Below are 24273 nucleotides of genomic sequence, written 5' to 3'. Positions count from 1 at the left end.
ACCCAAATATTCCTGCATTCTTGTATATCGGGCTTCCAGTTCCCCTTTTACCTGGCTCACGATCAGTCTTGAATTTGAGAACATTTTCACTGCCTTTCCACCCATTTTCTGGACCATAGTCATTCCCATCAGTAAAGCTTCATACTCTGCTTCGTTGTTTATAGTCGAGAATCCCAGCCTCAAGGACTTTTCAATGGTGATCTTTTCAGGGGATACCAGAACTAGCCCCACTCCTACTCCCTGTCGGTTTGCTACTCCGTCCACATATACTTTTTAGGATGAGGCATCCTATGTGGAGATTAGGCCAACCGATTTTTCATCCATGCCACGTTGCTTCACCTCTACTTCTTCTGGAAGCTCAGCAAACTCAACTACTAGATCGGCGAGGACCTGGCCTTTCACAGAGGTACGAGGCATATATTTGATGTCGAAAGCCCCCAGAATCGTGCCCCATTTAGCAATTCTCCCAGTATAATCTGCACTTCAAAGTATGGACTTGAGCGGTAATTGAGTTAGAACCACCACGGTGTGCGCCTGAAAATAATAGGGGAGTTTTCGTGTAGCATGTACTACTGCCAAGATAGCCTTTTCCAGTGATAAGTACCGCACCTCGGCTTCATAAAGTGACTTACTTACGTAATAGACTGGTCTTTGGATGCCACTGTCTTCTCGTATCAAAACAAAACTTACTACATGAGAGGCCACCGCCAAGTAGGCAAACAGGACCTCATCCACCTCAAGACTGGACATGATAGGTGGCCGAGATAGGTACTCTTTTAGCTGTTGAAATGCTGCAACGCATTCCTCAGTCCATTCAAATCCTTTCCATTTATGCAGTAAAAGGAAAAAAGGTCTGTACCTATCAGCTGACCTAGATATAAATCAGTTCAAAGCAGCAGTAATCCCTGTCAATTTCTACACCTCCTTGGGATTCCGAGGTGCTTGTAAGCCATTAATGGCCTTAATCTTATCTAGATTCACCTCAATTCCCCTGTGAGTCACCATGTAGCCCAAGAACTTTCAAGAGCCTACACCAAATGAACACTTTAAAGCATTCAAACGTAACTTGTGCTATCTCAAAATTTCAAAAATGTTTGCAAGATCTTCCACATGCTCAGACACCACTTTGCTCTTTACAACCATATCATCGATATAGACTTCAATGTTCTTGCCCAATTGTGGTTCAAACATCTTAATCATCATCCGTTGATAAGTAGACCCTGTGTTTTTCAAACTAAATGGCATTACTTTATAATGATAGTTTCCAATAGGAGTAACAAAAGTTACCTTTTTTTTATCATCCAATGCTAACGGTATTTGGTGATATCCTTGGAAGGCATCCAAAAAGCTCATCCGAGGATGAACTACTGTTGCATCCACCAGCTGGTCTATCCTAGGAATAGGGAAAGGGTCCTTGGGACAGGCCTTATTGAGGTCTGTGAAGTCAACGCACACTCGCCATTTCCTAGTCTTCTTTTTCACCACCACTATGTTGGCTAACCATTGAGGATAAAAAACTTCCTTGATAGCCCCTGCCTGCTTGAGCTTGGCCACTTCATTTCTGACAGCCTCGGCATGCTTTTTCAACAAACGCCGAAATGGCTATCTCTTCGGGGTGATGGAAGGATTAACATTTAGATGATGAAACTTGGGTCTATACCCGGGGCTTCATACGTGCTCCACGCAAACACATCAACGTTTTCTCTGAGGAATTCAACCAATTGCTCTCTCTCCTGCAGAGGCAGTTTAGCTCCAATCTGAAAGAACTTCTCCGGATCATCACCAACGATTACCCTTTCTAAATCTTCACATTTCACCTCGTCGGCTGGTCCGTTGAAGGGTAACGCCGAGGTTTCTGATTGCTATAAACCATTATTAGTGATGGTCGAGGTCTTCGCCTCAGGCTGATGTTGGATAGCCACTACCAAACATTGTCGGGCTGCAGTTTGACTTCCTACTATCTCCAAAACCTAGTCTCCGGATGGACACTTCATCTTCTGGTGTAGAGTAGAAGAGACAGCCCCCAGGGTATGAAGCTAAGGTCTACCCATAATGGTCGTGTATAGAGAGAAAACATCTATGACAATGAAGTCCACCTCCACCACATTCGTACCGGTCTGCACAAGTAATCTGATCTGACCCTTTGAGACAACCATTTTTCCCTCAAAACTCACCAGAGGAGAATTATAGGCCGCCAAGTTCTCAGGTTTCAAATTTAGCCCCCTATACAAGTCAGGGTACATTATATCAGCAACACTGCCTTGGTCAATCATCACCATTTTCACATCGTACCCACCAATTCTCAGCATAACCACAAGAGCATCATCATGGGGCTGTATGGTTCCAACCTTTTCCTCATCTGAAAAACCCAACACTAACGGGATGCCCATCTTGGCCCTCTTAGGCATTGAGCTAGACTCCTTGGCTGGAGAACAGAATACCGACATTACCCTGGAAGGACAAGATCCAGTCCACCCCGGGGCAGCAAAAATAACGTTTATTGTGCCAAGAGGGAGTCTTGAAGAAGAATCTCCCCGAAGCTCTGAGCCTGCTTGGCTTACCCGACCACTGGAATGATGCAAGAGTTACTTCAACTTCCCTTCTCGGACTAACTGGTCCAAATGGTCCCATAAATTTTTGCAATCCTCAGTTGTGTGTCCATGATCCTGATGATAGTGGCAATAAAGATTCTGGTTACGTCTCATAGGATCTCCTGCCATCTTGTTTGGCCATTTGAAAAATGACTCATTCTTAATCTTCTCTAGTACTTGTTGCATTGGCTCTCGAAACACAGCATTAACCACCTAGGTATTGGCAGATCCTAACTATCCAACAAAGTCTTTCCGAGGTCGGTTATTATTGTACCGGTCTGACCTGAAATCCCTCATCTCCTGAGGGATCACCTTAACCTTTCCTTTCCCCTGCAGTTGGTTTTCTTCTACTCTTCTGTACTTGTCAATCTGATCCATCAATTGGCGTACACTAATAACAGGTTTACCAATTAGAGATTTCCTCAAATCATGCTCGGCTGGAAGACCAGCCTTGAAAGTGCTAATGGCCAAATCATCGTACTCTCCTTCTATCTAATTAAACATCTCCCAATATCTATCCGAATAAGCCTTCAGAGTCTCACCCTCCCGCATGGACATAGACAATAAGGATCCCAAAGGCCGAGAAACCCTACTGCAAGTAATAAAGCGAGCACCAAAAGCCTGAGTGAGTTTCTTGAAGAAGTCGATAGAGTTCGCCCTCAAACCGTTAAACCACCTCATCGCCACCGGGCCCAAACTAGATGGAAAGACCTTACACATCAAGGCCTCATCTTTGGAGTGAATAGCCATCCTTTGATTGAAATGGCTAACGTGTTCTACTAGGTCTGTCCGACCATTATAAATGGTGAATGTGGGTTAATGAAATCACCGAGGAAGGCTCTCATCTTCTATGTTCCGTGTGAAGGGTGATTTAGAAACTTGACTCAGCGCCTTGTTCATGGCATCGTTCCCCAAGCCTTTGCAAGGCGGGATTTTGTACCTACGTCTATGGTGGTGCTCCTCTTCATAGGAAAAGGTCTCGCTGGGCGGAGTTCTGGATCTCCGTCTATAACTAGCACCATTTGTCTCTTCAGAGGATGGTTTGGAGCTGGGCGGTGAACGTCTTCGCCGAGCATGATGCAACTCCCTCTTCAACTCGTCGATTTCGCGTTGCATGTCTCCGTCATTCTTTGCATGGGAAACATGACTCTTCCCTCGAGATTGACCTTTACTGGCATGAGTTGTGTGCATACTTCCCTCACGGCCTCCTTTCCGTTCAAGGCTCCTATGTGGATTGCTATGCTGAGAACCCCTTGATTTTGCTTGATGTAGATTAACATCTACCTGATGTGGTCCTGCCTCCTCCATTGTGAATGTTGCAACTAAATCTCCTTGAGACTAGATCAAGCTCTTCCCACAGACGGCGCCAATTGTAAGGACTGAAATTGGATTGGACCCAATATAGGATTGGGTTCTAGCCCAAGCGACCCAAACAATAAATTTGTAGAGCATAGATGAAAGAACTAGACCTATTCCAGAAGAAAAATGATAAAATTTGGTAATTTAAGGCTGTTAGACACAAGTAGGATGAGAAAATCTGTCCTCGAAGTAGCTTGAGGAGTTTATATTATATTGTTTTGTTGATCAATAAAATTATACAAGAGTTCGCAGTCTTGTTCTAAAATTGCTTGATTTTTTCCCGATCTCCCTCTTTTAGTACATCTTCCTATGTTATATACTATGATCTTGGTATCATCCCTACCACACACGTGTAGGTTGGATTCAGGGAACTCCTTCTTATCCCATGCAACACCTCCCAGAACCATCAACTAGTAGCTGTAAAGCTGCTTGATCACTGTTCAGGCATCACTTCCATATTAATGCGGCCAAAGAGTTGGTTGAGGGTTATTTAATGCGGAGGTAGCAGCTTTTTGAAGATATTTGTTGCCCTTCTCCTTTCTTATCCCTTGTCCAACGTCTAACCCTTAGTGGTGATGTAATTTCGAAGAAATTCCATGATGATATGGCACTCTTACTGACCTCGGACACTTGTTGCCGAGATGGTTTTTATCCTCAAACACTCGTTGGACTTTTCTCATATTATCTCTACTCTTATCTTTACTTCATTCTCCTTATAATCTTATCTAGACATCCTCAAATAGTCTAATGTCCTCGGATCGGGCCATAGGCCCAGTTAGCACAGCCTTAACAGTACCTCCTGATTAACTGGCCCCCATAGATACGGATGGATCTAAAAAGTCATGGGAAATATAAGAATTAAGAAAACTTTTCAATTTTATGCATAAAACTAACTACAATGTAGAATTGTAAGAGTCGGATTCAATGAATTAGGTAAATATTATTTGTCTCCACATTTGTCCAATATAAATCCTCATTTTCATTGGACTTGGAAATTAAACTTCCATAATTTTTCTCACAATATCTTTGGTTTTCTTTTTAAGAGATGTTAATTTTCAAAATATTATGTTCATTTTAAATATTTTGTTTACATTTTATGTATACGTTTTTACTTATGTAGCATTGTAATGTATTTAGGCTTATTTTTTCATATTATGTGCCAATGTATATTTTGGATATTTCGTATGATGCATATACTTGGTAAGGATTTGTTTTTGGCTACTTTTAGTTCAATTAAAATTTGTAGGTGACAATGTGAACTATGTGATTTGGTGACATATTTTGGTTGCATAAATTAGAAGAATTTTCCCTCAATAGTATTCATAAAATCAATAAGACAAAAATAATTTCTTACAAAATTTATCAAAATACACCGCGCATCACGCAGGATACCAGCTAATAGTTCCCAAAGGCAGTAGGTAATAGGAGGTCATCTTGTTCCATTTTTAGCCTGGGTTAGAGTAATGGCGGTTACATTTACATCACAGACACAAAATGATAAGAAATTTTCTTTTCTCTTCCTACGTCCTCCTCCTTTTGAGGCCAAAGAATTAGACAACAAAACTCAGAAACACTTTTTTCAGAACACAAACACATCATTTCCAACCATGTAACAACTGTACGTGTCATTTTTGGAAAAAAAATGGTATTTGAATAAAAAAGAATCGCAAAGTCATTCGGTCTAATTTTTTTTTTTTTTTTTCAGAAGCCCATTCTGTCTAAATTGACCATATTCAATTGAAAGGTTATCGTCTTGAAATGGAAAAACCATACTAGTTTCCGTCATTGAAGGATGACCAATTATCTATATCATCCAAAGACACAGCAAAACTGAGTTATAAAAGCAGAGGAAAGCAGAGTCTCTTTACTATCTCTAGTCACAAAATTTTATTCTTTGGTTTTGTGACTTGAGAGAGTTGATAGGGAAAAAAAAAATGGCCCTTTCTTTTCTCCCCTCGCTTCTTTTACCCCTTGTTGTTTTCTTTCTTTTGCATACCACCACCAATGGCGCTAAAAAGGTAACAACATATTGGTGTTGTCATTCAAAGTTCTATGTTTTTTGTTTTCATGAAAAGGATTTGATATTTTATGCACGTGAATAAAATTTCAAGTTCTAAATGTATGTACCAGTATTGATCTGGGTATTTGATAGACTTCTATAACTATTTCATCAATGGCCTTAATTTTTACATCTTGGTGCAGTCTTATGTTGTGTACATGGGAGCACAATCGCATCTATTTGATGCTTCATTGCAAGAACGTGACAGTGTGACAAATTCTCATTTAGACATGCTTGGATCATTCGTAGGAAGGTATAAAATTTGATAACAGGTGTCATGTATAACTTATGTTCCTCTTTCTTTTTTCTTTTTGGTCAATGTTGAATAAAAATGACAACTTTGTTATTTATAAATTTCTTGCACAGTACTGTGAAGGCTAAGGATGCAATCATTTACTCTTATACAAGACATATCAATGGATTTGCTGCAATGCTTGATGAGAAAGAAGCAGCAGAGATTGCAAGTGAGGAATACAATCTAATTCAGTTCTCTGGATTTTTATATTGATGGCTCTGTTTTCCTCTGTTTCTGTCCCTGCTGCAAGCTAAATTTATGCAGTTGGGACCATATCTGACAATGGCTGTGTTTTCACTTGCAGAGGATCCAAAAGTAATATCAGTATTCCCAAACCTACCAAGAAAACTGCACACAACGCGGTCATGGGAATTTCTTGGGCTTACTAAAGATGGACAAATTCCTGATTCATCAGCATGGAAAGCAGGGAGGTATGGTGAAGACGTAGTCATTGGAACCCTTGACTCCGGTGAGTCTTATATTCTCTTTTACTTCAAGATTGATTGCTTTTTCCTTTCACAAAGTGTGAAGAAATATGAAAATGTTGCATGCATGTTTCTAGCCCAACTAACTTCTTTGTACAAGCCCTTAAAGTTGGCTATGTGATGAAAACCATATGCTTTGTATTGCTGCTTTGACATGAACATATTTGACTCCAAACTCTTTTTTTTATTAGATCAATTATCAGGTCAATTTTGATATATTTCAAACCAACGTATGACGTTTCTTAGTTGATTTGACCAACCCAATTTTCATATTTTTCGGATTGGAGTGTGCTGATCTCATGTTACAAAATATTGTATATTAAAGATTCATGGTACTATATATATAAAATATAAAAAATACAAAATATTTTTTAACAACCCATAGTACTATATATATAAAATAAATATACCTTTTGTATTATGATTGTAACTCTATCTCTCTATTAATTCCTCCATTACTTAGGTCATCCACATTCACTTATTCTTATCTTTGCAACTTGATATTTGTTACCATTATAAATTTGCAAGTGTGAGTCACCAAAGAAATAAATCTCAATTATCCATATATGCAATATGTTCACATGTATATAAAAAATATTTGTGCAAATTTTCCTATGTTAATTGCTATTTTGTTTTGACATTTTATGGTGTGCGCTCTTTTTTCAATGGGATTGTGCTAGGTGCTTGGCCAGAATCAAAGAGCTTCCAAGATAAGGGGTACGGTCCCATCCCAGCCAAATGGCGTGGCATCTGTCAACCTGGCTATAAAGATGGAGTTCGTTGCAACAGGTCTTTTTTTTTCCCCTCCACTCATGCCAATTTTCTCTAACAAATTTTGAATAGGAAATACCTCATCCGATTGTGTGTATTGCCTTAATGAGTTCATATTGAAATATTTTATGAATACTATCAAGAAGTTTATGTTGATAACCAAAAAGTGACAGAGTTTCGATTTTGATAACAAAATTGAGTTCATAAATTTTGAAAAGCTATTGAAAGAACTAAGGTGGTTCATTGTCACACTTGAAAACAAAGTGTGCTAATTTAGCTTCATGGGAATTATCATGTCTTAAATGCTTAAGTAAATTTTCAAAGCAAAGAACCACGTGGAATGGCTTCTAATGTAATATGATTAGATAGAAATCACCCTCTAGTCATTCTTGTTAAGTCAATCTGGTATTTGCTTGTGTTTCTACTAAGTAAGGCTTCCTTACATGCTCTCTATTCTCATGTGTTAACATTTGAATATGGCCCGGCTTCGCCGTTTTTAATTGTTATGTATGCAGGAAGTTGATTGGAGTTCGGTACTTCAACAAAGGTTATGCTGCAACACTCGGAGCTCCTCTTAACAAATCCCTTAACTCTGCTCGTGATCTGGAAGGCCATGGCACCCATACCTTATCTACTGCTGGTGGCAACTTTGTACCCCACACTAGTGTTCTTAACATTGCCAATGGCACTGCTTCAGGTGGATCACCAAGAGCCCGCGTGGCTGCCTACAAGGTCTGCTGGCCAAAAACTGAGTTCACTGGCGGGTGCTATGATGCAGATATCATAGCTGCCGTTGATGCTGCAATAAGTGATGGTGTTGATGTGCTCTCAATTTCTCTTGGTGCCACTGGCGGCACTGAATTTTTCAGGGATGGGATATCAATAAGTTCCTTCCATGCTGTTAAGAATAATATTGCTGTGGTTTGCTCAGCTGGCAATTCTGGACCAATTCTGGAGACTGTAACAAATGTGGCTCCATGGATTTTCACAGTTGGGGCTAGTACAACAGACAGGAATCTTGCTAACTATGCTTCTCTTGGCAACAAGAAGCAAATCGAGGTATTATGTATCTTATTTTTCAATCCATGTAAAAAAAATATTCTAGGGATTAATTTCAGTATGCATATAACACGAAAGTGAGTTGTAGCTAGCCAAGTTCTAAGCTGTTTGCTTATTCAGCTATGCCCTAACATTGATTCTGCAACAATTATTTGATTCTTAATACTAAGGTGCTTTGCCTTTGGCGTTGCAGTTGGATAAGGTGGGAGTTCAATCCTACCATTTTTTTTTTCCATATAATGCATATTCAAGAGAGCATTATTGATAAACTAGTTCTAGAAAAGACCAGGAATTTTTAAAAAATTCCTCCAAATGCAACTTTTGACAAGAAATATGTAAGTTATCCTTATTCATTACATGAAAACAGTTGTAGTGACATTCCTAATTTTCATTGTTAGGGAGTAAGTCTTTCAGCTTCAGGCGTGCCAGGTGGAAAATTCTATCCATTGATCAGTGCTGCAAATGCCAATATTGCAAACGTATCCACCACATCCGCGTAAGCACAACCACTTGATGTCCTCAATCTAACACATATAATTTTGTAATATCAAATTGTATGATTATCTTTCTTCAATTCTCTACCATATAAAACTGAGTTTTTTTTTTTTTCCTGGTAGTCTGCTTTGTTATGCTGGAAGTCTTGATCCCAAAAAGGTGAAAGGCAAGATTGTGCTGTGTCTACGAGGGGAGATTGCAAGAGTTGATAAGGGCAGTGAGTGTCTTAGGGCAGGTGCTGTAGGTATGATATTGGCTAATAATGTGATTGATGGGAATGATCTTTCAGCTGATCCTCATGTGCTACCTGCTTCACATATAAACTATACTGATGGCCAAATCATATTTGCTTACCTTAACAGAACCAAGTACTTATCTTTTTCACTTCTTACAGTCATTTTTGAACTAGTTAGACCCAAGATTATTTTCTAACAAGTTATGATTGTTATATGAATGGATATTTCTTTGTAATAGGAACCCCACTGCTTCCCTTACTGATGTAAAGACACTATTAGGAGTAAAGCCAGCACCATTTATGGCTGCATTCTCATCTAGGGGACCCAGTAACATTGAGCCAACAATTCTCAAGGTCTGCAAAGCAATTCAATCTTCAACATTTTTTTTTTTTTGGGTATTATTTTCAAGTATACACATGTGCAGATTCTCTTATGTGCTTAACATTTTGTGTTAATTGCAGCCTGATATCACTGGACCAGGAGTGAACATACTTGCTGCTTTCACCGAAGCAGTAAGTCCCACTGGATTAGATAATGACAAACGCCGGTTTCCTTACTCTATACTCTCTGGCACTTCCATGTCATGTCCTCATGTTGCTGGCATTGTTGGCCTTCTCAAAACACGGTACCCTCTCTGGAGTCCGTCAGCTATCAAATCTGCAATCATGACTACAGGTAAACGTTCTCTTTAAGTTCATATTGCAAATCCTTCATGCTGTGAAGTCAGAGAAGTGTCGCACATTCTTGTTCACCTCCTCTAATCTTTCCATTTCCATTTTCAATTCCAGCAAAAACCCGAGATAACACCAGGAAGTCAATTCTGGACTCATCCACTGTCGAAGCGACACCATTTGCCTATGGTTCAGGACATGTGAACCCAAACAGTGCAATGGACCCTGGACTCGTTTATGACGCTACCACTGAAGATTACTTGAACTTCTTATGTGCTCGTGGCTACAATGATACCATGATCCGATTATTTTCTCAAAAGCCTTATTCATGTCTCGATACTTTCAATATAGAGGACTTCAACTACCCTTCAATTGCAATTCCTAACATCCAAGCACGCAAGGTGACTCTTACTAGAACAGTAACTAACGTTGGTTCTCCAGGCACATACAAAGTGCGTGTCAGGCAACCCTTTGCAGTTTTCGTCACTGTCAAACCTAGAGTTTTGGAGTTCAAGACAACTGGTGAAAAGAAGACCTTCCAGGTTATTATTACGCCCAATTTTGCCAAATTAGGCACTAGAGCCGGCTATGTATTTGGAGATATGATTTGGTCAGACGGCAAGCACTCAGTCAGGAGTCCTATTGCAGTGAATCTTGCTAGCTAGAAATAAAAAAATAGGTCCAGTTTTTAGATGTTTTCATTTGCTAGAGCCTACGGTGTTCTATGTTGAAAGAACAGAATTCGTCTTTCCTCTTGGACACAATAATTATGTAATCCTAGTTCTAGTTGAAAATGAAAACAGAAACATCAAGATGATTTGATTATTTGATTGCCTTCAGTATCTTATGCAACTTCCTTGTTCCTTCAACGTGCATCACCGCGTGTAAACCCCAAAATGTTGGCTTATTGGAATAATACTCTTATTCATCATGATGACTCATAAAGTTGTACTAATTGTCATTACTCTCCAATAGGCTGCTCTAGACCATGTATATGACATTCCATGAAACTTCACATGGCATTAGTTTATAGTCAGAACTTGCAAGTCTTTATTAATTACGAAGCAAACGTTCCCTTCCTTCAAGGACATCCAATAAAATTAAAATGCTACTCACAACTAACAAGTTAATCTAACAAGCTATAAGGCTGACTGGTACAACTTTATTGGTAAACTATAAATTAAATTATTTTATGATTAGGCTTAGTAGACCCCCTAACTTAGGACAACCACACTATTTCAATGGAACAATTAAACTATAAAATAAACCCTAGGAGTCAGCACCTAAGGGCTGCTTGGAGTCAGCACCAAGCAAAAATTGAAACACATGTTTTTTTTATAATTCTCAAAACTATCTTACAATAATCAAAAAAAGTGCTTAAATAGCTAACAATAAAAATGCATAAAGAAACCCTAATTATCAAATGCTCAAGTTTGCTTAGTCTCAAGCCCAATAACTAATAGGCTCCATCCATAAGGCCACAGGTTAAGCCGTCTTCTTTTTGCTCTTCCTCCTATACGTGCGTGTAATTGGGGGCTTGTACCTCATGTCCACACCAACTCCCACCGGGTGAGAAGAACTTGACCTCGTCGAGTGGAAATCTAAAGAGCTCTGATAGTACTCCAACAAGTCTGGATTCAGTCGCTGTAGCTCATCTTGAGTAATCCATGTGCAATCAGAATTCGGTTGCCCTCACCATCGAACTAGGAAACGGTGAACTCCTCCATCCCTAGTAGAAATAATCTGCTCGTCTAAAATAGCATCAATAGATTTTTTATGTGCATGGGGCAGATTTAAGGGTAAAGGGGTGGGAATAGGGGCATCAATAGGATTAGGCAAAGACTCATCAAAAGGGGTATCAGGAGTAGCTGTGGGGCTTTTATAAGCAACTAAATCCTCAATATTAAAGGAGAAGCTAATACCATAATCATGAGGAAGGTCAATGACATATGCATTTGAACCTATTCGTTTCAATCCCTTGAATGGTCCAGCACTATGAGCCTACAATTTCTTAATGGTCCCAGAGGGAAACCATTCAGGTCGAATCCGAATCATGACATAATCCCCTACCTGAAACTCTGCATGATGCCGATGAGTGTCAACATGAATTTTATATTGAGAATTACTTACCTGAATTTTTTTGCGAATCTCATTATACAAATCATGAATATATCGTGCATATGCCTCAACAGATTTAAAAATCCTAACATGTGGGGACATGGGCAAAAGATCTAAGGGCTTCCTAGGTGTATATCCATGCAAAACCTTAAAATGACTAGCACCTATAAACCTATTGACAGAGCTATTATATGCAAGTTAGGCTATAGGAAGAATTGAATCCCAATTCTGATTAGCTTCACCCATTAGACACCGAAGGAGGTTGCCTAGACTACGATTAACCACCTCAGTTTGACTATCAGTTTGAGGATGAAATGCTGTGGAAAATTTCAATTTGGTGCCCACTAAATGCCACAAGGTCTTCCAAAAATAACTCATGAAGCGAACATCCCTATTAGACACTATGGTTTTTGGAAGACCATAAAGTTTGACAATCTCATCAAAGTAGAGCTTTGCGATCTTAGAAGCATCAGAGGTCTTAGAACATGGTAGGAAATGAGCCATCGTAGAGAAGCGATCAACAACTACTAGAATGGAATCATGCTTCCTAAAGGTGCAGGGCAAACCTAACACAAAGTCCATACTCACATCCTGCCACGGGTGATCTGGCACAGGTAGAGGCGTGTACAGGCCAATGTTTTGCTTGCGATGTTTGGCTAGTTGACATGTATAACACTGACCAACTATCTTGGCAACGCCCTTCTTAAGACCAAGCCAATAGAATTGACATTCCACTTTCTCAATTGTTTTGTCTCGGCCAAAATGACCTACTAGGCCTCCTGCATGTATCTCCCAAACTAGGAAATCTCTCACTGAAGACTAAGGGATACATAACTTGTTGGCTTTGAACAAGTAACCATCTTGAAGGGTATAATTATCCAGGATTGGCCGTGGGGCATTACTTAGGCTAGTGTAGAGCTCCCCAAAATCTGGGCATGACTCATATTCATCCTTGAGTCGTTCAAACCCAGTAACCTTAACACTCATGATGGATAGCAAAGACACCCTTCGACTTAGTGCATCAACAGCCTTATTCTCAACTCCCGCCCTATGTTTCATCACAAAGTAGTAGCGTTGCAGAAACTCAACCCAACTACCGTGTCTAAAATTCAGTTTCTTTTGGGAATGGAGGTAGCGCAAAGCTTCGTGATCAGAGTAGATAACAAATTCTTGAGACAACAAGTAATGGTGCCAATGCCAAAGAGCTCGAATAATGGCATAAAACTCTTTGTCATATGTGGAGTACTTTTGCTTATTATCATTCAACTTCTCACTGAAATAAACAATTAGGTGGCGCTCTTGACTAAGTACTCCCCCTATACCAATACCTGAGGTATCACATTCCACCTCAAAAGGCTTGGTAAAATCAGGGAGACGCATGACAGGTGCCTTAGTCATCTTTTGCTTTACCTCATTGAAAGCCTTTGCAGCAGCTTTAGTCCAAACAAACTCCCCTTGTTTCATGCAGTCAGTGATGGGGGACATAATGGTACTAAACCCCTTGATGAATCGGCGATAAAAGGAAGCGAGCCCATGAAATCTTCGAATTTCATGGATATTTTTAGGCTCGGGCCACTCCACAATCGCTTGAACCTTTTGGGGGTCAGTAGAAACTCCCTCAGAGAATACTATGAAACTTAGGAAAACTACTCTATCGATGAAGAAAGGGCACTTCTTGAGGTTGCCATATAAACTCTCCTTCCTAAGGGTAGTACAAACTTGAGTTAGGTGGTCTAAGTGTTGCTCTCTAGACTTACTATAGATGAGGATGTCATCAAAGTACACAACCAAGAATTTCCCCATAAAAGGCTTGAGCACTTGAGTCATCACTCTCATAAAGGTACTAGGAGCATTGGACAATCCAAAAGACATGACCATCCACTCATATAAACCATCCTTCGTCTTGAAGGCAGTTTTCCACTCATCACCAAAACGAACCCTAATTTGATGATAGCCACTTTTCAAGTCTATCTTGGAGAAGATCGTTGCTCCAGCCATCATATCCAACATGTCATCCAACTGAAGATATTTCACAGTGATCTTGTTGATGGCACTATCAACACACATCCTCCAAGTCCATCTTTCTTTGGAGTTAAGAGTGTAGGGACTGCACAAGGACTCATGCTTTCACGAACAAAACCCATCTTAAGTAGTTCTTCTACTTGCCTTTGCAACTCGACATGCTCTGCAGAGCTCATCCTATAGTGAGGCAAGTTAGGTAGGGCCGCTCCGGGCACAAAATCTATGGCGTGTTGTATGTCACGCATGGGCGGTAAATGATCAGGGAGTTCCTCAAGGAAAACATCCTTAAATTCCTAGAGCACTGTCTTCACTTCTTCAGGTTGCTCTTCACGGGTCTCCCCATAAAGCTCTCTGGCAACTAAGACAAACACAATGGATTCTTGAACTGCTACCCTTTCAAATGCCTTTGGGCTTATGATGTTCAGGCCTTTCACCTTTGGTGCTTCTGTCTTCTTGCCCGTGTCAATTGGCTTGGGTTTCAAAGGATTGAGCACAATCTTCTTACCTTCAAACATAAATAAGCAAGAATTGGATCGCCCATGAAGGGTGACGTCCAAATCATAAAGCCAAGGCCTACCTAAGATAATATGCCCTACATCCATGGGAATTACGTCATACCATATTTCGGCCTTGTAGGTGAGGAATTGAAGTAAGACAACACATCTTTCTCTTATGGCTATAGAGGAAGTATCCACCCAAGAAACTTTATATGGGTTAGGGTGAGGGGTTAATTTCAAGCCTAGGCGGGAAACAACGTTAGAGGACACCGCATTAATGCAACTCCCACTATCTATAATAACCTTGCAAGTTTTGTCTCCACACTTGTGTAAGTTTGGAAGATGGCACTCCTTCGCTAATCATCAATGTCTCTCTGCTCTGTCAAAGCACACCTTACCACATTCACCCTAGGGACACCAAAGTCCTTAAAGTCATCAACCTGGGGAGAAATGGCTCTAATGCATGCGAGATAGCTAGGATCATCTTCCCATTCTGCTTCAACATCTTAGGTTTCTTCAACATTTGGATCATACACTAGTTCCTCAACATCTTCAACCTTTTCATCATCCTCTTGAATGACAAGGGCCCTAGAGGGACACCTAGTTGTGATGTGTCCAACCCCATTGCATTTGAAGCATTGGAGGCGAGAGCCTAATCTTGAAGGCTCATTGACCTCACCTTTTCCCTTGTCCTCTTTTTCTATTAGAGTGCTATTAGGGTTAACCTTAGGGGGTAAGGCAAATCTAGATCTGCTACCAAAATGTTGAGAGTTGGTGGGAACACTTCGGAGCTCAAAACGTCGTCAAAAGATAGATTTGGATGCTAATTCACAATTCCTAGCAAGGTCATATGCTTCTCTTAGGGTAGTGACTCCTCGAGTGATAATCTCGCCTAGTAGGTTAGCATTTAAACCTTTCTTAAACCTATTGAGTGTGACAACCTCTTCCTTGACCATTCGAATTCGCCTCCTAAACTCCTTGAAATTCTCTATATATTCAGCCACAGGAGCAATGCCTTACTTTAGGCGATCCCATTCCTCAAGGAGGGAGCTCCTATAAGTTGGAGGAAGATAAATCCTTGAGAGTGCATCCTTCATCTCAAGCCAATCAGTAATGGGGGGCTCATGTCGTCGCCTAAGGGTATCCTCAAGGTCTTCCCAAAAAAGGTCGTCTCTTCCAATTAACTTCATCCTAGCATACCTCACTTTTTATTCTCAACCCAATGGTAATAGTTAAAGAATTTCTCCATCTGACGTAACCAATCAGTGAAAATCCATGGGTCTAGGCAACCATCAAAGGTGGGTGCTTCTGTATTTTCCTTAGACATCCTATCATCATAATCCCTAGGGCCATTGTGATTATAGTGATCATGTTCAAAGTTTGGAGCCCTATTAAAGTAACCATGGTTATTTTGCCTAAGCATGTTATCTCCTTCATGGTTAATGGTCTCTCTTTGAGATGCTTCAATTCGCTCAACCCTATCCAGTAAATTATGGACACTTTTTGCTAGGTCTTCTATGGTTTGCTCTAAGGAGGGCCTAGGCTCAGAAGTGGATTGATGTTCAGAGTTTGACATGATGCGACCACTACGTAGATGCATGCACACTATATTTATGAATACAATTGAGATTCATAAAAGTTCAAGTAACCAATTATCAATGTAAAATTAAGGTCAAGCAAGAGTGCATGTAGAGATTAGATCAAAGAATCAAAGGAATAAATTGCAGTCAAGTAGTGACAGTGTTCACAATATTGAGAGATAGCCTAAAGAAAATTCAATTTCCAATAAGCTCCACAATTAATAATGAGAATCAGATATTTCAAAGAAATTGGTTTTTTTTTTTTTTTTTTGGAATTTTAGAATGGGTACTGAAAGAAAGCACAAATAATAAAATAGCTAACTTGAGCACAAAATGGGTAGGCCAGTGGGGTATGGTGGGATATGCACATAAAAAATATAAAGATAATATCTTTCAATGAGACAAAATTGAACCCACCAAAAAGAGAGTAAGAGTTGTACCTTGGTTAGTGGCCAACTTATTGCACTAGATAGTCACGAGCTTGGCTCCTCAAGTGAATGGATCTTACTTGGACAAGTGTACCTGTGGATGAACAATTTAAAGGCCCAATACATGCGATGGGCTGTCACAGTAACAATACTTTCTTTCTTTTCTTTCCCTTTGATTTTTTTTTTTTTTTTTTTTTTTTTTTGGTTGTGGGTTGTGGGTTCTGTGATCAGAGGTGGGCACGGATGGTGGTCACCGGTTTGGAAGGCATCGCAGGTTTTTCTATTGGCTTGGTGGTGAAAAACTCATGTAGGGCTACACGGTATATACGGATTGTTGGGGCTGGTTTGGGCTTGTTTATCTCATGAGGCAAAAACTTGAAAGGTACTATCATATTTGGCTGGCTTGCTCTTTTAATGGTTTTGCTTTCAATTGGTTGTCTACAGTTGTGTTGTATGGACCGAAAGTCTGCTCTGATACCAAAACTGACGTAGGACAACCACACTATTTCAATGGAACAATTAAACCATAAAATAAACCCTAGGAGTCAGCACCTAAAAGTTGCTTGGAGTCAGCACCAAGCAAAAATTGAAACACACGTTTTTTTTATAATTCTCAAAACTATCTTACAATAATCAAAAAAAGTGCTTAAATAGCTAACAATAAAAATACATAAAGAAACCCTAATTATTAAATGCTCGGGCTTGCTTAGTCTCAAGCCCAATAACTAATAGGCTCCATCCATAAGGTCACAAGTTGGGCCGTCTTCTTTTTGCTCTTCCTCCTATACGTGCTTGTAATTGGGGGCTTGTATCTCGTGTTCACACCCCCCCCCCCCCCCCCCCTCTCCCCCCTTTCCTCCACCAAAACAGCTGAGTGGCTCTTGACTTCAGCATATTTCCATTAATAACTGGAATATGGAGGAAAATAAGAGAGAAATCTTCTATCGCTTTCAATGTTCACATAGTTGGCAAGGACATAGTATCTATTCAGACTTTTTAACTTTCCACAGGCACTACAATATTGAACCAAGGTGCCTGTCCTCCTTAAAAGAGAGAGCTAGTTAGCAAAGACAATACACAAAGAAACTAATGGGGCTATCTGTTCTCACTCCTTTACTTCTATTAGTCATTTTCTCTTTGTTGCAGATGCATACCATTGCCAACAAAAAGGCAAGTTTGTTTCTCTTTTATTTTTGTTACTTTTCATTATTACATGCTTTATGTTTTAGATTCTTCTAAATGATGATGTTTTTTTTGAATATATGTGGGTAGAATTTACGATGAGTTTCAAAACTGGTATATTTTTTGCTATTTAATAAACTTCAGCAAGTTCTCCTTTCTCATTCCTTTTTCTAATATTCCATTTGAGTAGATTTCATATACATGTGCCATTAAAGGCCTTAAATTACTTTTATGCTTCAGTCTTATGTAGTGTACCTAGGAGGGCATTCACACGGACAAGACCCTTCATTGATGGATCTTGATGGTGACACAAATTCTCATTATGGTTTGCTAGGGTCTATCTTGGGGAGGTATATAATTGTATACAACTCTATAAAATCTCTGGTTTTTAAAGTACAATAGAAGTAGCAAGTTCTTTTTATTTGTTTCATTTTTCTCACAGCAATGACAAGGCCAAGGAAGCAATCTTCTACTCGTATACTAGACATATCAATGGCTTTGCTGCAATCCTCAATGAGGAAGAAGCAGCACTGATTTCAAGTAAGAAGTTCAATTTGATACATTTGCGCCGAAACGTTAGTCAGTTCACAATAACAATTTCAAAGAATAGTGTTTTTTCTCTGTTTTCCCTGTGTTTCATATCTGGTTTAATTTGTTTCTACAAGAACTGGAAGAATTTGGTCTGCTAATATATATGAACTTCCCAACCACACAGAGCACCCAAATGTTGTATCAGTTTTCTTAAACAAGGGGAGGAGATTGCACACAACAAGGTCATGGGATTTTCTTGGACTAGAGAGAGATGGAGTAGTACCTTTGGGCTCAATTTGGCAGAAGGCAAGGTTTGGTGAAGATACAATAATTGGAAACCTTGACACTGGTTAGTTTGAAATCCTCATGAGTTTTTTTTTTTTTTTTTTTTTTTTTTGCTATAACCAATTTAAATGAAAAAAAATTGGAATTAAGAATGAGTATTTTTAATTTTCATGAAGAATGAAGTTACATTTGAATGTTCAATGTTGCATGAGAATTTTGAACTTCACTTATTGTTCACTTTTTTTGCACAATCAATGTCTTTCAATGAACCTGTGTCCGTGGAATACAGAATGTACATGGGCTATGTTTTGTATAATTCTTTGATTTGGCAATATTAGACCAGATTTTTGTATAAGATATAAAAAATAGTAATGTATAGACCACAGAGCAATTACTTAATAATACTTCAAATAAATCCAATTTTGACCATTGTGCATGACCAACCCACTATGGCATTTTGCTAATTTGATTTGACTAACCCACTTTCTTAAGTTAAAGTATTTTGTATGTATTTCTCAGATTTAGTATAATGTATATTAGAGGGATTACAGCTAGTTTGTTTTCATTTAAACACCAAAAATACCTCATCCTTTGGAAAATTTATTATGGATGATAATGCATGTATTGTTTGAGCAAGTTGACAGCATTTAATCCTTCATTTTATATCAATCTTAAGATCTCCTCATGCTTCCTCCTTGGCGGCGCTCATAACTATATTTTCTCTTTTGTATAATACCAACCATTTGACAGTGGTGGGGTCAACAAAAAAAAAAAAGATCTTGCCTAATCATAATTGCTTTTGCTTCCCTTTTGTGCGGTATATATCTGTCCCACTGTTTCCTTGTCAATTGCTATCTTGTTTTGACACCTTTTGGCATATCACCTTTTATAATGTGGTTTTGATAGGTGTTTGGCCTGAATCAAAGAGCTTTAGTGATGAAGGGATTGGTCCCATCCCATCAAAGTGGCGTGGAATATGTCAGCATGGAAATAAAGACAGAGTCCATTGCAATAGGTCCATTTTCCTCTCTTCTTCCTGCCAATTTTATCCAGCAATATTGATAGCATTGAGTTTCTTTTCAACGAATCTTACCGGCCTTATAAGATTGTGTTTTACCTTTTTTTCTTGCTTCACAAGTTTATAATGGTAATTTTTAGAAGTGTTAAATGATTTTGATTGTGATGTCACATTAGATAGTTAGAGGTTCGTTAAGTAGTACAAAATTTCTGACAAAATCCTTCTCACACTTTGTTTTGAAAATTTTATGAAAGTCAGTCCATAGCCATACAAGAAAACTAAATTTATGCAAATATTTGAGAGGAGTCAGCTAAAGACATGTGTGCATCAGATAACCACATTTGCTTCTGGTATTGTTGGTTTGATGAGAATGGACATCTATCAGTAAGTTACTTTGGAAATAACTCTTTCTATCCAAAAACCGTGGCTACATTTAAAAACCTGAACCTTATGGTTTAAAGTTTTGAAAAGAAGGGTCCAAAATATGTATACTGTTTGAATAAAGCTGCATAACATTCGTTTAGAGCATGGTAGAATTTTTAATATTATCATTGAAGCTCATATAATTGAAGTTCTATTATATAAAATGTAATTATGTGTTATTGGAATCACAGCCAAAAGAAAAGACAATAATAAAAACAAAGTTTTTCCATAAAATACAATTTAAGTCAATTTAACTTCAATCATTCATACTAGCAGCTGACCACTCACTCTCCAATCATTATTTTAAAGTCAATTCAATTTGAGGCTTTTTATTGCACATGAAGATCTAACAACTCTACATTGGATCCTCAGCTTAAATAAATGATTTGAAAATTTTCTTTTAACTTGCATAAGTTTGTCACTTGTCTATTATTAAAAACATTAGGGCCTTTTTTTTTTGTGAATCCTATGCCACTAACTCAAAAACAAGCACAGCCACTGATTCTTCCTCTAATTCATGCCATGTTGATAGGATTTGCTAGCTAAACATGATTTGCTTTCCAGCTAGATGATTAAGAAATCCAAAATCTTCTATTTGATGCCTATAATATTCCTTATATGCCTGTCCATTTGAAACAGAGTTAATCATAGTTGAGAAAAGTACCCAAAGGAAGTAGAATAAAAGAGATCCAAGAATTATTGACTCATCCCACATGCATGGAATATATCTTTTTTTTATACCATTGCATTTTGACTACTTAATATAAGGCAGCTATTTTCACCCTCCACTTTTGATACATTCTATTCCCTTCCTATCTTGTCAATGATTTTTCCTTTCATTCACAAAGTTGAGCATGTAAAGCTTAAAAGTGGAGCATGGAGCCAATGACCTTTCTACTAGGTGACACTTCCCTCTCTAGTGGAGGGCCATGTCCAAGGGTCAGATTCCCTTGACAACTTTACCTAGCCCAAAAAAAAAGGTGGAGCATGTATTGTAAAGTGTCACATGGTTGTATCCATGTCAAGCTCTTAGAGACTGGAAATTTTTAGTTTTATTGTTTCTCTGATTTCTATGTGTTACCTCTTTAGTGTTTACCAAAGCTTCTTGAGCTTGGTATAAAACAAAAAATAAAATAAAAAAGGCTTATTGAGCTTATTTGGCTTATGTACATCTTTTTAAAACTTTAATTTTTCTAAATACAATTGTACTTTTACCGAGATTATTTTTAAGCCCAACAAACCAATGAAAATAACCTTTATTCATTATGCTGTGAATTTTTGTGCTATGCAGGAAGCTAATTGGAGCAAGGTACTTTAACAAAGGTTATGCCTTCTATGCTGGGACTCTCAACTCCTCCTTTTTCACTGCACGGGACTATGATGGCCATGGCTCTCACACCTTATCAACAGCTGGTGGTAACTTTGTTCCTGGAGCTAGTGTTTTCAGCCATGGCAATGGCACTGCAAAGGGTGGATCACCAAAAGCCAGAGTGGCAGCTTACAAGGTATGCTGGCCACCAATTTATGGTTTACAGTGCTTTGATGCAGACATCATAGCTGCCTTTGATGCTGCAATAAGTGATGGCGTTCATGTGCTTTCGGTCTCTCTGGGTGGGGCACCAGCTGAATTTTTGGAAGATGCAATTTCAATAGGGGCTTTCCATGCAGTTAAGCATGGCATTCTTGTTGTTGGCGCTGCAGGAAATTCAGGACCAGATCTAGGGACTGTAACAAATGTGTCACCATGGATGTTAACGGTTGGTGCTAGCACAATTGATCGAGAGTTCACAAGTTATGTTGCTCTGGGTAACAAGAAACACCTCAAGGTATTTTCAACCCTAACAACTTTGGTTTTTGCTCATTTGGGAGATTTTATTTCATTAGCCGATTGGACTTAAAAAAATAAGCTGAGCAGAAGTACAGTTGTACTTAGAACACGTAAGCTTTAAAAAGTTGTACATAAGTTGAATAAGCTAGCAAAAAGTTGTACATGAAAATGCAAGGTTCAAGGCCCTCGATGGTCTAGTACACCATTGTCATCAGAAGTCATTATGTGATAATCCATTCTAAAATCTTCACTACCAGGGAGCAAGCCTTTCTGCTACAGGCCTGCCATCTCAAAAGTTCTATCCATTGATCAGTGCTGCAGATGCTAAAGCTGCTAATGCATCTGCTACAGAAGCGTAAGAACAACTCAATCTATCAATATTAATTTTATATCATTTAAAATTGTATGCATTGCTTCAATTCCTCCATCACATGTATAACTAGTGTTTTATGGAGTTCTGTTGTAGCCTGCAATGTATGCCTGGAATGCTTGATTCCAGGAAGGTGAAGGGGAAGATCTTGTTCTGCCTTCGAATGAATAATGAAAGAACTGTAAAGGGCGAGCAGGCTGCTCTAGCAGGTGCTGTTGGGATGATTTTGGCTAATGATGAGCTAAATGGAAATGACATTCTAGCTGAGACTCATTTGCTTCCTGCTTCACATATCAATTTCACTGATGGCAAATATGCCATTGCCTACATCAACACTGCCAAGTAAATCTCTGAGTCTTTCTCCTATATTTTTTGCATTCATTCGTGATATGTATGTACATGTAACAGGAACCCTATGGCTTAGATGACTCACCCAATAACACAACTGGGAACGAAACCAGCTCCAATAGTAGCTCAGTTCTCATCAAGAGGACCCAATATGATTCAGCAAGCAATCCTCAAGGTCTGCTTAGCAATTACATTTACATCTTTAACATTTCTCTTTGTTACTAATAAACTATTAAACCGATTGCACATTTGATTTTGCTATGCATTTCAGCCTGATGTCACTGCACCAGGGTTGGACATAATTGCAGCTTACACCGAAGCAGATGGGCCAACTAATCTAATATTTGATATGCGCCGGATACCTTTTAACTCACAATCTGGCACTTCCATGTCATGCCCTCATGTCTCTGGAATTGCCGGGCTTCTCAAAACACTCCACCCTGATTGGAGTCCAACAGCTATTAAATCTGCAATCATGACCACCGGTACAAAAATCCTTTCTTAGGTTAATGATAATAATCTCATGTCCTATAAAATGTGACATATACTTTGCTCTAGAATTCCTAATGTTTTAGTACCTATTTCATCTGCAGCAAGTACAAATGATGACAACATGGAGCCAATGCTGGATGCATCCTACCTCAAGGCAACATCATTTGCCTACGGTGCAGGAAATGTTCAACCAAACCATGCCATGGACCCCGGACTCATTTATGATCTAACCATATATGATTATTTAAATTTCCTATGTGCTCATCACTACAACAAAAGCCAAATCAATTTATTCTCGGATAAGCCTTATGCATGTCCTAAGTCATTTAGTCTAGCAGACTTTATCTACCCTTCAATAGCTGTCCCTAATCTTTCTGCAGATTCAGTGATTATTACTCGTATAGTTACAAATGTAGGTTCTCCAGGTACGTACAGAGTGCGTGTCAAAGCACCTGCTGGAGTCTGGGTCACAATAAAACCTAGGAGAATGAAATTTAAGGTAATTGGAGAAAAGAAGAAATTCAAGGTGATTTTAAAACCTAAGGTTGGGGGTAAGCCTAGAGGGTATGTTTTTGGAGAATTGGTATAGTCAGATGGCAAGCACCATGTCAGGAGTCCACTTGTGGTGAGGCACACTGAGAATTGATATTTACAGACATAAATGTCTCGTCTTTTTCATTGGAAAAAAGATTTGTTTATGTAATGCTTTTAACATGGCAAATAAATGGGTAGTTATTAAGCAAGTCATTAGTTTTGTTACCTTCAGCTTTTTAGGCCTAAGTGTATTTTCCGATTGCAGCAGAATGTCAAACCCAGAACATTAATCAACTATTTGTAACCCAGACAAAAAAATGAAATAGAATAAATAAAGTCAAAAACCAAGAATATTCTGGTTTCTTTCTTTTTTTTCTTTTTTTCTTTTTTTTGTGGTTGCTGCCATTGTTATCGGATTATGAGTAAATACTACATGAACTCAATCTAAAGCCAATCGGTAAATTAAAATACTGATCCAGCTGAGCTTCACCTTGCAGTATTAGTCACAAATACACTGACCTTCTATTGATAGGGCTGCCATTACAAAGTTTTTTTTTTTTTTTAATGAATTAGAAAATTTTTATTCAACAAACCAC

General features: G+C 38.8%; 1 protein-coding gene and 1 pseudogene across 1 annotated transcript; both read left to right on the top strand.

The window, feature by feature from the left end:
• Positions 1 to 5884: 5884 nt before the first annotated feature.
• On the top strand, positions 5885 to 10818 carry LOC126694157 (subtilisin-like protease SBT5.4). Its single transcript, XM_050390241.1, has 11 exons — positions 5885 to 5968; positions 6153 to 6262; positions 6376 to 6473; positions 6609 to 6773; positions 7470 to 7578; positions 8076 to 8619; positions 9018 to 9115; positions 9237 to 9482; positions 9589 to 9703; positions 9812 to 10025; positions 10139 to 10818. Exons 1-11 carry the CDS (start codon positions 5885 to 5887, stop codon positions 10684 to 10686), a joined length of 2331 nt encoding a protein of 776 aa, XP_050246198.1. The 3' UTR covers positions 10687 to 10818.
• A 6707-nt stretch (positions 10819 to 17525) lies between these two features.
• LOC126694156 (subtilisin-like protease SBT5.3) lies at positions 17526 to 24044 on the top strand (annotated as a pseudogene).
• Positions 24045 to 24273: the final 229 nt, after the last annotated feature.

The sequence above is a fragment of the Quercus robur genome, chromosome 8, assembly GCF_932294415.1.
Source record: "Quercus robur chromosome 8, dhQueRobu3.1, whole genome shotgun sequence".
Lineage (NCBI taxonomy): Eukaryota > Viridiplantae > Streptophyta > Magnoliopsida > Fagales > Fagaceae > Quercus > Quercus robur.
The sequence above is the reverse complement of the archived record's forward strand: the minus strand, read 5'-3'. Positions and strand labels throughout refer to the sequence as shown.